This window comes from Gracilinanus agilis, chromosome 1 (genome assembly GCF_016433145.1).
Source record: "Gracilinanus agilis isolate LMUSP501 chromosome 1, AgileGrace, whole genome shotgun sequence".
NCBI lineage: Eukaryota > Metazoa > Chordata > Mammalia > Didelphimorphia > Didelphidae > Gracilinanus > Gracilinanus agilis.
Genome location: NC_058130.1, coordinates 109,902,580 through 109,917,883, shown reverse-complemented (window position 1 = coordinate 109,917,883; position 15,304 = coordinate 109,902,580). Strand labels below are relative to the sequence as shown.

Below are 15,304 nucleotides of genomic sequence, written 5' to 3'. Positions count from 1 at the left end.
TTTTAAAGGTATTTTTTTCATGAATTTGTTTAAACCAGTTCTGAAAGTAAGTTGTGTATTGTTAAAAGAAAACAAATCCTTCATTGAATAATATCTAATAAAATTGTTTTTTTCTCTTATAATCTTGTACAGGAAATTGTTAAAATGTCAGATTACTCTTTCACTATTAATCATCCATTTAAGTCCTTTTGAAAAAAAAAAAAGCTTTACAATTCGACATCCTATTCCATTCATGGTATTATATAGTATCTATTATATATTATACTTATTTTCCTTTGTAATGTCGTATCTTCCTTCCTGGCTGTGCTATAGAAAGATTAGTCCATCCACTTGTCAATCTTTCCATCTTGAACCTGGAATTATACTTTCCAATTTTTGTTAGAAAGAAAAGGAAACCATATTGCGCATAGAAATAATGATTCATCATGCTTTCTTAGTAATCCTCCACAGGAGGGCCAGGATTATTAGCACGATTTCACACCCCAGGGAGATGAAGTGATTGGTTAGACAGCTAGTAAATAGCGGCTGCCAGACTTAAACTGAGGCCTTCTGACTCCAGATCTATTGTTCCTCCCACCATCTCCATGCTCCCTCACAGTAATGATGGTTCCTCATTGTAAATGCTTATCATGCAATTGACCTTTCTGGAGAACTTTAAAATTGTTCTGGGTCTTCATCTTGTTTCCCGGGCGAGCAATTCCCCAACCAAGAAAATAGTCCATATAAGCTTTATCAGTGCTTCATGTAGCAACGTTTTGGGGTTGGGGTGGGAAGTGGGAGTTTCTCCAACTATAACTCCTGCCAGTGGTTCATCTGCAAAGTTTCAGAGCCATAGAGCTGTCAGTTGCCTCATTATATATGCACACAGTAGCAGGTTTATTTGAATGGAAGTTAGGATTTGAATGAAAATTACTCTGAAATTATTTTAGCGACATATTCGGTTCTTATTTAAAAAGACACCTATATTAGTGGAAAGAATGCCCTTCTCACTAAAGAATTCATAGGCTACCTTAATATAGCTTAAATACCTCTTTTTAATCAAGGAGAATTCAATTACTTACCATGACTAAATACCACATATGTGTATGTAGGCATATATGCAGGAAAGGCAAATGGGGCATGGGGCAGAGGGGCAGAGCCAATAATACCTGTATTGGAACTTTGACTCATATTATTGTGTAATCCTGGGCAAGTCCCTTAACCTCTCAATTTTCCAGGTGATTCTCTGAGTCTAGAAGGTGCAGATTTATATTGGTAGACTTCTCTATGCCAGTGAAATAGCAGGTTTAGGCTTTTATCCAAATCTCCCTAATTCTCAGAAGCAGCTAGTTGGCACAGTGGATACAGAGTTGGGTCTGGAGAAATGAAAACTTGGGTTCAAATCCATCCTCACACATTAACTAGATGTGTGATCCTGGACAAATCACTTGACCTCTGGCTCAGTTTCCTCAATTGTAAAATAAAGATAAAAATTCTTCTTAGGATTGTTCTCACCTGGAGAATTGAGAGGTATCTTTCTATCTCCTTATTTTTCGTAAATATCAGTTTCTTGTTAGTCATTTTTGTTCTCTAATTTCCAGTGCAGAAACCATTGCAATATAGAGTTGAGTAGGACATGTACCATTATCCATATTTTAGAAATTAAAAAGTTGAAGTTGAAAAGTCAAGTGACTTAAAGCTCAAATGGGATAGATTTAGCACTAGAAGGAAGCCTAGCGTCTCAACCTCTCATTTTACAATTAAGGAGAGTGGCATCCAGGAAATGTAAATGATTTGCTGAATCTGTCAGTCAGTGGCAAGCCAGGTCTGAAAATTAGCATTGTGCCTCATTTTTGTTCTTGCTGTCCTGGACTTGTAATTTCATAGGTACGGAGATCTACAAGAGTCAAAACTCCTTCCACTCAAGACAAATCAGAAATTCATACATAACTCATAGTCTTAATATGTAACCTGGATCTCAAGAGATTAAGAGATTTGCCCATAGTCATTGAGTGAATTCAGCAAGCATTTTTAAGTTATATTATCTACAAAGAAATACACATACAAATAAAAAGAAAGGCAGTTTCTACCCTTGAGGAGCTCATATTCTGTGACAAAAGAAAATGTAAAAGGAAAGCTGAGAAAAGGTGGAGGGAAATCCTGAGTAAAGCCTGTAGAAGAATAGGACATGATGGCCTAAACTCTTCTTTAAATGGAGATTCTGAGTGGAATTAATCAAATCAGAGGGAAATGCTTTAGAGGCAGAGGGTTCTTCCAATGTGTGAATTTCATGTCTGATTGTTGTTCAGTTCTTTCATTCATGTTGATTCTTTGTAATCCTATTTGGGGTTTTCTTGGCAAAGATACTGGAGTGGTTTGCCATTTCCTTCTTCAGTTCATTTTACAGATGAGGAAATCGAGGCAAATAGTGTCAATTAGGTTAAAATAGGGTTGATGTGTCAATTAGCACATATCAGAGACCAGATTCAAATTCAGAAAGCTGAATCTTCCTAACTCCAGGTTCATCACTTTATTCACTGTGTTACCCAACTGCCCTTCCAAAACTGGAAGGAGACTTAAAGATGAAAAACTGGGGCATGGTAGAAGATTTCTAAAGGAAAGTCTAGGGAGGAATGAGAACCTACTGCTAGTTTACTACAGAGACGTTAATTAAACCAAGTTTTCCTGACTCCAAGGCTGTTCTTATACTATTACTCCAGGGGTTCCAAAGCCGTTTTTTGTGTTATAAACACTTTTGACAGTCTGGTGAAACCCATGTACCCCTTTCTCAGAATAATGTTTTTAAATACATGAACTAAAATAATGTAGGGCTACAAAGGCAATCAAATATATTGAAATATAATTATCAAATTGTTTTCAAAGTTCTGTGATGCCACATAAAGAATCCCTGCATCACACCAAGCTGCCTTTCATCTTGTACATATTAGGTATCTTAAGAAATGTTTGTTGAAATGAATTTAACTGAATCAAATCAAAAATTTTTAATTGAAATTTATCCTTTGAAACCAACTCCAGGATTCTTTCTACTATACTTCAGTGCTTCCAAGATACACTTTTTTTAGCAACTAAAGTGCCAAGGCATGTTGGATGAGAACAATTCTGCAATAATTCCATTTTTTCCACAAAATCAGTTCTCTAAATACAGGCCAGCAATCATATCACCACAACTGTGAAAAAGGCAAGGGAACTTTTCAGAAAAGTTGACTGCCCTGCAGAAAGAAGAGGTCAGTCACCCTGAGAGATTTTATGCAAGCATTAATTTGTTCTGCCAAATGCGCTTGTTTTTTATGGAAAGGAACTGTGACCATTCAGAACATCTTGTTACATTTACCTGCTTTGGAAACTCAAAGCACAAACTTATTTTTTTAGCCTTTTATTCTCAAGAGATTCATGAGTATAGTCACTTGGACAATCATTACTGCCTCTGAAAATTGGATTCAGTATCTTGTGAGTTTACAAACAAGTTTGCCTGTTTCTCATCACGTCTCCTTACATGCATAAGAATTTCCACCACCACCCCCCACAATTGTGCACATATTCCACACATACACACACACTCCCCAATAATAAAATCTTCTTTTTCCCTTGAGAGTAGTGAATAAAGTCACAAAACCTTAAAGTTCTTAGGCTACTATATTTAATCTCCTTCTTTCCATTCCTTTCCCTTCCCCCTTCTCTCCATTGCCTCAGTGCCCTCCCTCTTTCCTAGCACAGAAGCTCATCAGAAGAGTGACTGAACTACAGCCAAGGCAGGTAGGGGGTGACTCCTGACTGCCCAGCTTCCCTGCTAGGCATGTCTGGGGCAAAAAAGTTTCTTGGTATCCCAACAGCTAGAAGAAAAGAAAAGTGGTGGAGGGAAGATCCTTGGGGTTTGGAAACTGCCCTTTCCCTATCTGAGAAGGGGGATTCCATGACGGTGATGTCTCCCTCTCTATGTATTTTGAGAGGCTTTGAAAAGGGGCTGAATCTTTTCTAATGGTTTATTATAAATTCAAGATTAAACATCATCAATGCAACAGTCAAATTTCCCTTCTATTCATTTACTTTCAGATATATTCAATTTCAACATGGCTTTTTAAACTTTCAATGTCTTTCTTTGTCCATTCCCATTCAGTTTTCCTCTGATGTGGTAATAGCATATTCTCTGTTCTCCAGTTCTTTTGTTGTTATCATTATTGCTTTGAATTATTTCAAAAAGTTCTAGGCATTTTTAAAATATTCTTGATGTGTATTGATCTTAGATACATTGTAATAATACATTGCTAAAATGTGCCACAATAGATGATCTATTCTCCCATTTGGGGATATTTTGGTTGCTTCTAATTACAGGGAAAAATCTGATGCCATAAGAATTTTTGAACAAATTGTTCTTCCTTTTTTTTTTCCTTTTTGAGTATACTCTTAGAGTGGACAGCTAAGTGACACAGTGGATAAAGCATCAGGCTGGAATCAGGAAAAAGAGTTCAGATCTGATGCCAGACACTTATGTGACCCAGGGCAGCAAGTAATTTAACCCTAATTGCCTCAGTTTTCTCATCTGTAAAATGAAACTAGAGATTTTCCAAGAATACCCCAAAAGGGGTCATGAAGATTTGACACAATCAAAAATGACTAAACACCAAATACTCTTAGAGTAGGAGTAATAGCTTTGGTCCTAAATGTTGCTTTATTTCTTGTAAACATTATTAGCCACAACTTTCCCCTACCCTGTCCTATACCTACAACATGCTCCCATCAATTTTTATAGTAGTTGTCCTGCACATATTATGAAATGCCACAATTTTTTACAAATTCATATAATTTCAATGTAAAGAATCATTGCATGTGGTGAAATGCTAAAACATTGCCATCTCAAGGAAGAAAAGCTTGTTCAGAGTTTTCTTTCTTTTCTCTTATTAACATAAGGTCAAAATTACATACACCAGATGTGTTTTGCTCTTTAAAAAGTGTCAGACTTTAACTCTCAACAGACGCTTCAGAACTGGTCATGATTTTCGTGTTTTTTGTGCTTATAAAGCTAAAGTACTAATACATCACCAAAATACCTTGGAAGTTCTAATGATAGCAAAAAGCCCCAGCATGTCCATGTGAACTCAGCCAAAAAATTGAATAAGACTATATTTAAAACCTTGATACTTTTCTGAAGGTGAGCAAATATGAAGTCCATGAATCCAAATAGCCAAGAACTTTTCCTGGCTGATAAGACTTCTATTTCTTTCTATGGGAAAGGGCTCTGTAGGGGATGTTTGGAAGTAGTGGGGAGGATGCTGAGAAGTGGGTAGATACCTTGGATTATCTGGCTCTTTTGAACTCCTAAATTGGATGAAGCAAATGAAGTGTGGGTACATAAGGACAGGGAAGGGTGTAACCCTGAAGAACATGATGGCGCCAAGACAGATTTTGAGAACAGCTCTTTGGTTGCCTCTGGACTTTCCATTCATCCTTCTTAAATTTCAACTTCTTGGACTTGGCCCATTGTCCTAGCCTCTGGAGATGTTTTTGGATCCTGACTGCCATGCAATGTGTTGGCTATCACTCTCGGTCTTGTATCATCTGCAAGTTTATAAGCATGCCTTCTCTAGTTCCATCCTTGTCAATATTAAAAATATTGAAAAACAGAGGACACTTCCCTCTCTCCAGGTCATATCAATCAATTGCTCACTAATTCTTTGGATCTGAGAGGAAGAGTAGCAGAATGGACTGAAAGTTAAACTCAGATCTGGGGAGACCTGGGTTAAATATATTGTGTAGCCATTTGATATCTCATTGCTCTAATCAACTCTATAAGACAATGACCTACTTAAGTTAAGGGACTTTCCACATCCAGAAGTTTCTTATGCCAAAAAAAAAAATAATAATAGGTTTCCCTTCCTTATCCCTTTGTATCTTATCATTGAATTCAACTAAGTGTGAATCCATTTAACCCCTCTGCTTTTTTTGCCCTTTGTTAGGATTCTAATCATTTCTCTACCTAAAATCACCTCTTTAAAGATCACCTAATTTCAGTATCATGGAAGTCCTGTGTTTTGTTTTGAATATTTTATAGTCCACTAATGCAAACTTAATTGGCATAAAGAAATACCAACATAAGCTCCCTTCCCATCTACCACATTCCCCTAAATATTTATGCAAGGTCGATCCCTTGCCTAATGATTTTTTAAAACTATGTTCAAGACTCGTTGTATTACTGTGAGTCAAAGAACATAACAGCAGCCAAGCATTTTAAAATAAATATCACACAGAGGACAATGGAGAAGGCAAATGGTGAATGAGAGCAGGCAGCAACATATGAAAAATAAGGGACTTTGAAGAAAAACAGGAAGAAAAGATATCATCAGAGCGTGGGATGATGTGTAGACAGCCTGAGTACTCCCCTGAATCCCACTACTGGTGTCAAGTGAAAGAGAGGCAGGCACCCAGCATGTTGGATGGACCCCCTGTGGCAAACTTATTTGAGGATGTTGACAAGAAGCCCAGAGGATAGACAGACTTGGTTGGGTTATAGCCTACTTCACTAGAAAGGACACCCAAATGGATGTGATCACAGTTCTATTTGAATATTTGGGTATTTACAAGACATAAGAAGCAAACAAACCAAAAAACTCAAAACATTTTGCTGATAGAAATCCTCTCTCGAACACTAACATATATTCAACCTCAGCATCTTTTGGTCACCATATATTGTTTGTTTTTAGCTAGGCATTTTTTTAAAAAATACTCCTTTAAAACAATTGTTTCTTCCTATAGGTGCTCATGGACCCTTGTCCTCAACTCCTGAGGTATAATAATTCTCAGGGAATCAGGGGAAGCACCTACCTTGCCACCATTTTTTATTCTTCTCCCCAGACCAATAGAAGAAGCAGAGGAACAGAACCTTTCTTTTAAGTCAAGGCTTCTCTAAAGAAGGTTACTCTTCTATCCTCTTTACTGTTAATCTGAAAACTTGGTGATCCTCCCTTTTTCTATTCTATTTTCTACTATAAAAGAAATTTTATTTAATTTATAACATCTCATAGCAGCCCCTTCAGATTGTTTGCTCTTTTTTGGCATGAACAAATTTGAGGGGTTTTTGTTCACATCTTTGTTTTGTTTTCCCAAAAAGAAAGAGTAAATTCTCAGTGGTTTTTTGTTTGTTTGTGCAAAATAGAGCCTTCTTCTAATAGCTCTCAGAATGATAGCCACTCATATCTCTGGGGACCTATAGGCTTTTGGAGTTAAAAATGATCCTTCTAAAACATATGATTAACACAACCTCCCAAAGCAAGCAATTATGTATTTTATTTCTGACTTACAAGATTGACTGATATTAATCTGTGGGAAAGATCTCTTCATTATTGAGGACCCTATATTGCTAAAGCTATATTTTTAGTAGACAATTTACACCACTATTTATTCTCAATAGAAAAGAATACTCTGCATCATTAGAGAGGAATTCTTATATATTTGGACATCATTAACAAATTCTCCCCATTCTATGTTTCCCTTTAGAATATTTTCTGAAGGACTTTCTATTTTTTCTTCTAGAAAATATATGTAGATTTTATCTTCTTTAAATTTTTTGTCTTCCCTTTGTTACTCTTATTTTATCTTATGTTCCTGATTTTGTTCTCTTATTTCCCCCTTTCGTAGCTGATGTTTGTGGGTATTCTCAGTTTTTCATGCAAAAAGTAGGGGCAATAGCTTGTGTTATTCCCCCTGGTTCAATACTACTCCGGGCACAGGGAAAAAAGTGTTATGTCATAGTTCTTATGCTTTGAGAATTTGCTGGCCCCATGAACTTTCTCCAAAAGTGCAAAAAGCATCTAAGGGGACACAGGCCTGCAGAATATTTGGCAGGAGAGCCAAATAAGCCACATCATCTGGAGAGCATTTATGGATTAAATTGGACATAGGACAACAAACAAAAATTAAAGAAAACAGATCTTGCCAGTATTTGCGTATCTATCTTACATCTCTGATAATTGTGAGATCACCACAATTGAACTTTTAGCTCAGTACCCAATGTGCTTATATGCGGAAGTAGAAATAAGATATGGAAGATGATGCAAGGAAGAATAGCTGGATCTGAAAAAATACATACAGAAGAAATCCATGCTGCTGCAGAAGAAGGAAGGAAGAAAAGAATAAAGGAAGGGAAGAGGGGAAGGAGGGAGGGAAGGAGGAAAGGAAGAATAAAGGAAGGGAGGAAGGAAATCAGATCCCACTATGTTCATTTTTGTTCATTTCCCCCTTCTAAAAGAAAATCCCACTTCTTCTGCTACTATCATTTTGTCTCTTCCAGGTCCACAATGCTGGAGCTGCTGATAGTACTGTTCAGTTCATCTTTTATCAGCCCATCATACACCGGTGGAGAGAGACTGATTTCTTCCCTTGCTCAGCAACCTGTGGAGGAGGTAATAGCATTCATTAAACTATAGTAGATGAATAATGATTTGCCAAAAAGAAAAACTTAGGGGTATGGCTTAATTACCTCCTTTGAATAAGGCAACATACTCCTCTGTAAGAAAGAGAATGACCTCTTCCAAGGAATCCTTCCTTTCTTGGGGAAGCTTCTGTTTTCTTTATTTTCACAAAGGAAAAGCCCTTTGGTTCCTGGTAAGGCTTAATTTTCTTTGGTTTATGATGACATTACATCAAATTGCTAGGTGTATTACCTCTGATTCTGAGGTGAATAAAATGATCATTTTGGATAACAAGATATAGACTTGAAAAAGAATTAGATGCCGTCTGCCCCAAATCCATCTTATTGCATATGAGGAAACTGAAGTCTACTAGGAAGCGGTAGTGACTTACTTGTGGTCATGCAGGTAGTAACTAAGGGACAAGGTTGGGATTGGAAGCCAAATACTCAATCTCCAGACTGAAATAAATTTATTTATTCAAGTAATATGCAAATTCATTCCAGGGTGTAAATTGCACTTGGTTTTCTATGAACAATCAGAATCCTTGAGAAACAAATTAGGTTGTTTTGCAAAGGCAAAAGAGGTATATTTTTGTAAAAATTAACTTCAAACTATTTGGTATACCTTCTCATGTTGTAAGAAAGAACCATTGAAAATTAACATGTTCTCTGGTTTCGAAGAGAAATGAAGAGATACATAAAATTCATAACATAGAACAGCTATTCAAATATATCATTAAGTACTTCTGCTCTCTTGTTAAAAACATTAATTCAACATTTTGAGAATTTCGTAATGGTGTTTCAGTTGGTCTGTCTCCTCTTAATATGAAATTACTTTGTTTAAAAATGATTAGCCAATAATTTGATATTCCTTAGAACTTGATATCTTGTTACTTTTAACTGTATTAATGACTAATGGAGGAAATAATTTCGCTGAAAAAAAGATTGAAAAAAGAAATTTTGGAGATTTTCCCTTTTAAATGAGAACCACACTTTTTGTGATTTCCTTCCTATACCCTCTAGGTCAGTGTTTAGTCAATAAAATATTGGGCTTGCACACAAGAAAACCTGGGTTCAAATACTGTATATGTCACTTATTAGATGTATAATCAGGGACAAGTCACTTAGCCTCTCTGAGTCACAGTTTCTTCATCTATAAAATGGGAATAATAATGTCTGCAGTTCAGAGGATCATTTTAAGGCCCATAAATAATATATGCAAAATCTTTTGCAAAATTTAAAAAGCCTTCTAAATGCCAGTTATTATTGTGAAATATAAGGCTGCTGGCAAGATGTGATTACAATAACTATGAAATTTGGAGTAGTCTTTTCTTCTGTTCAGAAACAAGAGGAATAATGGAGGGAAGTTACAAAGAGGCAAATTTAGGCTTTCTAATAATTAGAGCTGCCCAAAATAGAAATGACCTGCTTTACCTGTCAGGTACAGTACAGTAATAGAATAAGGGGGCTGGGGCACAAAAGTTCCTTTTAGGTATGGATTGTACTACATGATAACTGAGGTCTCCTCCATTTCCCCGATTGTGACGGAGGTCTTGATATAAAAAAATAATAAATGTTACCATGAATTCTCAGTTTGTCCTCTTCTTTAGGTATATTCAATAATATATAAATTTATTGATCATTATTCATTATTAATATCCAAACATTTTCCAAGGTCCATTAACATGCATGTTATTAACACATGTGTATTTATTATTATTAACATTTAAATATTCTCTAAGGACTCAATATACATGTTATTAACACACTAATTTATTATTATTTATTATTAACACAAATATTCTCCAAAATCCTTTAACATACATATTCTTATAATATAAATTTATTTCTATTAATAAACAAATTCTCTAAGGTCCCCTAGCATACATATTATTAACCTACAACTTTATTTATTATTAACATAAATATTCTCTAAGAACCCATAACATATATCTTTACTCAACATGCATATTATTAACATATACATTTATTTATTTTTGTTTATTGTTAACATGCGAGTATTCTTTAAGATCCCTTAACATACATATTATTAACATACAAATTTATTTATTATTACTGATTCATGTAAAGATACCCTCTGAGGTCTGTTCATAATGACATTCTCTGGTTCTAAGCCTTATACATTTTATTAGGAACACAGTTGCCACTTCAAATCTTTTGTTATATTTTGAAAAAAAAAAACATTGTCATCTGAGTATTGGAATCACTTATTCTTTCCAGCAGCTGGGCTCTGTAACAGTTTCTATGGTTCTTATAACATCTGTTCTATCTTGTATTATAGATGTATTCTTGCCTTAGACCCCACCATTATCATCCCTGCCCACTCCTAAATAATGAGATTGCAAGTAGCTAGGGGCTGTAGTGGATAGAGTACTGGGCTTGGAGTCTGGAAATCCTCTGCTTAACAGATACTTACCAGCTGTGTGTCCTTGGGCAAATCACTTAATCTCTCTGCCTAAGAAATAATAGATAATACAGTTGTTAAATTACAGTGCTATTAATATAGCAGTTTAATTTGCAAAATGCCCTACATGTGCTAATTTCATCCTCACCACAATCCTATGATGTACTTACAATTTTTATCCCCATTTTAAAGATGAGGAAGCTGATGACAAGAACTCTCTTCTAGTATAAACTATTTTAATAAAGTATAATGGTACTAGACCTTGAGTCCATACCATATAAAAACCTGTTGCAGGAACTAATGATGTTTACCCTGGAGAAGACTCGTGGAGTGATAAAGATCTTCAAATACTGAAGGTCAGAGATTTAAATTTGAAGAATTTAAAGGTCATCTACTCCAACCCTTCCATTTAAGATATAGGGAAGAGAAGTCAGGGGAATTCCCCAAGGTGATACAGGTAATAGATGGCAGATTTAGGATTGAAACTCAGGTGCTCTAATTTCAAATCTAATGAGACTTGGTCTGCTTGTGACAGATGCTTTCAAATAATCCCTAAGACTATGCAAAAACTAGTTTAACTACTTCTTTTTCCATATGGGAAAGTAGGTGGTAGTCGTCTATTTAAAAACCATTTTATTCTTTAAAAATATGGCTTCCTTTTTCTTCTTTATCCAATTTTCTCTCTTTGCTCTTGATTTATACCTTGAGGTGTGATTTCACATTACTCCCTTCTTTTCCCATGTAATTAATCTAGCTACTGTCCCATGTTCTTCCTCCCCATCAGTGCTAAATTTCTTGAAAAGTGATCTCCTATGCCTCCATTTCCTCACTAAACACTCTTCTTAGCCCCTTACAATATAGTTTCTGCCCTCACTATTCAAATAAAATTGTTCTTTCAATCACAAATGAACCTCTTAATTGCCAGATCTAATTGCTGAGTTGTTTTTTTTAACCCTCAACTTCTGTGGCTTCTCTGTAGCTTCTGACACTACTAATCACTACTATTAAACTCTTTTCCTTTGGCTAAAGATACCATGCTGTCTCGAGTTTATTCCTATCTCTCCAACAATTCCTTGTCTTCCTTGTCAATTTCATTCATTCTCTCTAGACTGATGCCCCCAATTCTGTATCTAAAAATATTGCAGTGGCCCAGAACAGTGACTGGCAAATTATTATCTAAGAACCAAATCCTTCCCACTGCTTATTTAATTCCTTCTTAGTTAATTTCCGATGTTGTTCAATCATGTCCAACTTTTTGTGATCCTATTTGGCGTTTTCTTTGCAAAAGGACTGGAATAGTTTTCCATTTCTTCTCCAGTTTATTTTACAGACAGAGAAACTGAGGCAAACAAAGTTAAATGACATGCCTAGAGTCACACATTTAATACATGTCTGAAACCAGATTTGAACTCGGGAAGATGAGACTCGACACTCAATCCACTGTGCTACCTCTCCACTTAGCTTAGACACTCATTAAAGACAAGCCTGTCAGCCATAATTTGCTGACCATTGGCCAGTAGAGCATTGGACTGAATCTCACAGAACAAAGTGTAAAGTCTTAGGTAAAAAAAAAAATCAGTTTCACAGGAAACGATGGGGGAGGCAAGGTTAGACATCATGAATTGACACATACCGCCCAATGTTTTTGTAAGGATCAAATGAGATGTCATCTGTAAAAGCACTTAGCCCAACGCCTGACACATAGTTGGCCCTATATAAATGCTTATTCCCTTCTTCTTCCCCCAGTTTAATTGAATAAAAAATTACTGGCTTTAGCAGAGTGCAAGTCTAAGTTGGTATTGTGATCTGACAACCAACAGAGCTAGTGAGGTCTTGAGCCACATTCAAAGACAGCAGAGCTTCCAAGACCAAGGAGGAGCTAGTCGCTCTGTCTGTACTCGAACATTTGTTGGGCTTTTAAACTCTTTCCCAAGTATTCCAGGCTTTCTCCAACCTAGCATCATCCTATCTTTCAGTTTCCACTATTCCTGCCTCTCTAGGAATATGGTCTGTCCCCAAAATACGTCCTGAACTCTCTTGGTTCTATGCCTTTAACAATAATAATGGTAACAACTAGAATTTAAAGAACACTTTAGGGCTTACAAAGCACTTTATAAATATTCCCTTATTTTATCTCATACAGCTCCATCTTGTTAGAATATTCTCTTTTTTCTCCCTTTCTTTATTCAATTTCCTACACATCCTTTAAAACCTACATCAAAGGTCCCCTCCTTCATGAAGCTTTCCTTGATCCTGTCAGTAAGTAATGACCTGCTGCCTCAATATCCCATAGTACTTGGTTTTGACCTCTCTAATATCTTGCTCATATAGCATTATATAGATATATTTTTAAATTTTAAAAAAATGCCCTTCGCTTCTAGCTAAATTAATATGCAAATAGTGCTTACTCTGTGTCAGGCACTGCACTTCACAATTATGATCTGATTTGATGCTCACAACAACCCTGGGAGATAACTTATTATTATCAGTCCCCATTTTACAGAGGAGGAAACCAAACAAAGGTGAAATGACTAGCCCAAGTTTACACATAAATATCTGAACTCTCATTTGAATTCAGGTCTTCCTGACACCTGGCACAGAGTCCTGTCTACTATGTTAACCAGATAATGATTGTGGACCTGCCGAGTTTGAATTGTTGGTCACAAATCCATGAGGCGATAGATATCCAGTTAAGCTAGTTATAAATACAGTCTAGAGTTCAGCTTTGAGGCTAGGGAAAGAGATTTCTCCCAAAGGGAAGAATAGATAAAATCAACCAGGTAAAAAGTGTGGAAGAAAAAAAGACTTTTATGTTTTAATGCATATTAAATGTTATTTTATGTATATTATGGGGGTTTTGTGTATTATCTGAGAATATAACCTGAGGTCAGGAAACTCTAGTTTCTCATCCTTTTGTGGTGATGATTTCCTGAAAGCCTTCAATATTCAGTTATTTAGCTTTTTTCCACCCCAATTTCTTGTATCTCTGACATTACATGGTGATGGTGCTAGTTTCCATTTGTCCAAAATGATGTATTTAAGAGATTTATAGTCCATGGTTATTCAGAAGGCCAGTTACTAGGCAAGAAAGAGAATGAACATTTCCTTTATGTTTTGTACTTCTTTTCTTCATATCTGTTTATGGCTACTTCTAGAATTTGTATGTGTTGCTTCCCTTGACTCACTCTAAACTTCTCAAGGGCAAGAACTATTTTAAATTGTCACATAATAAATGCTTCTTGACTGACTAATATATGAAGGCCAATATTAGATTATGCTTGAAGATTTACTATCTCATTTCAGGTCTATCTCAAAAAAACCATACTTTGTATAGAAAACTAGAATTGAAATTTAAGGAATTTTGTGATGTAGTCAAGCTTGGTCTATAACCAAATGATCATTTTAATCTGAAAATAAATTTTTCATTCTCTTTTATTTAACTACATCTGTATCAATATTTTGCTATATTTATTTCTTGATTCTCTAGGATGTTTAGAATGTAAAGAGTAGGAATTGTTTCATTTATTGTATCTGTGTCCCCAGTAACTATGGTAGGTGATTAATAACTGCTTTATGGTTAATTGACTGATTGATTGACTAATTCTCCCCAAGAACTACCTCAGAGGTATCATAATGCAATTAAAGGTCAGAGGGAAGGCAAGACTCTTTAGGGGGAGAATAAACTCATATAGAATATAAGTTTAAAGTCATTTTTAAAAGTAGAATACCATGGAGAGAGGCCTATGGATATAGTGAAGTGTTTTAATTTATTTTACACTTTATTCTTCCTAGGACCCAAGTCACTAAAGAGACAATAATTATTTTAGTGCATTATTGAAGTAATGCATTCCTTAAGTTACAGATTAAGGGGGTGGTTAATTAGTAAGGCTTTACTGAGCACCCATTTTGTTCAATGCAAAATATCACATTATTGGAGTTTGAAAAAAAAAGTCATAATACTTGGACCCTTGAAATCTCTCAGTCTGATGAAGTCTTTACAAATTATTGATTCAAGTAGCAACAAACATTTATTAAACCTGCATCATATAGCACACTGTGCAGTATGCTAGAGAAATATAACTTCAATTAACTTCAAAAGTATTTTAAACATAGCAAGACACCACGGTACCACAGACTTAAAAAATCAAAAAACAAACAAACAAAAACCCTCTTGCCCTCAAGGAGCTTACACTTTAGCAGGAAAACTATATACACAAATAAATGTAATAAAAAATAATTCAAATGTGAATATAATAAATTCTCAAGAAAGATAAAAATAAAGTATTTAGTTCAGATCAAGGAGATCACTCATCTCTCAAGGAGATGAAGAAAGACATGAAATATCTAATCTATCACCTGGGCTTCCAAAGATGGGTAGTATTTCAAAAGGTGGAGAGTCTTAAACAGTACAATGCAATAGACTATGTAGAGGATATGTCTGTGAAGATCTTTATGTCACTGGTTCAATTCCAACTTGA

The 15,304-nt window shown here is 35.5% G+C and overlaps 1 protein-coding gene across 1 annotated transcript in view; it reads left to right on the top strand.

The window, feature by feature from the left end:
* Window positions 1-15,304, top strand: part of ADAMTSL1 (ADAMTS like 1) — a 392,524-nt gene that overhangs the window by 171,386 nt on the left and 205,834 nt on the right. The window contains 1 exon segment of the mRNA XM_044657022.1: window positions 8,282-8,393. Coding sequence (XP_044512957.1) covers window positions 8,282-8,393 — 112 coding nt within the window.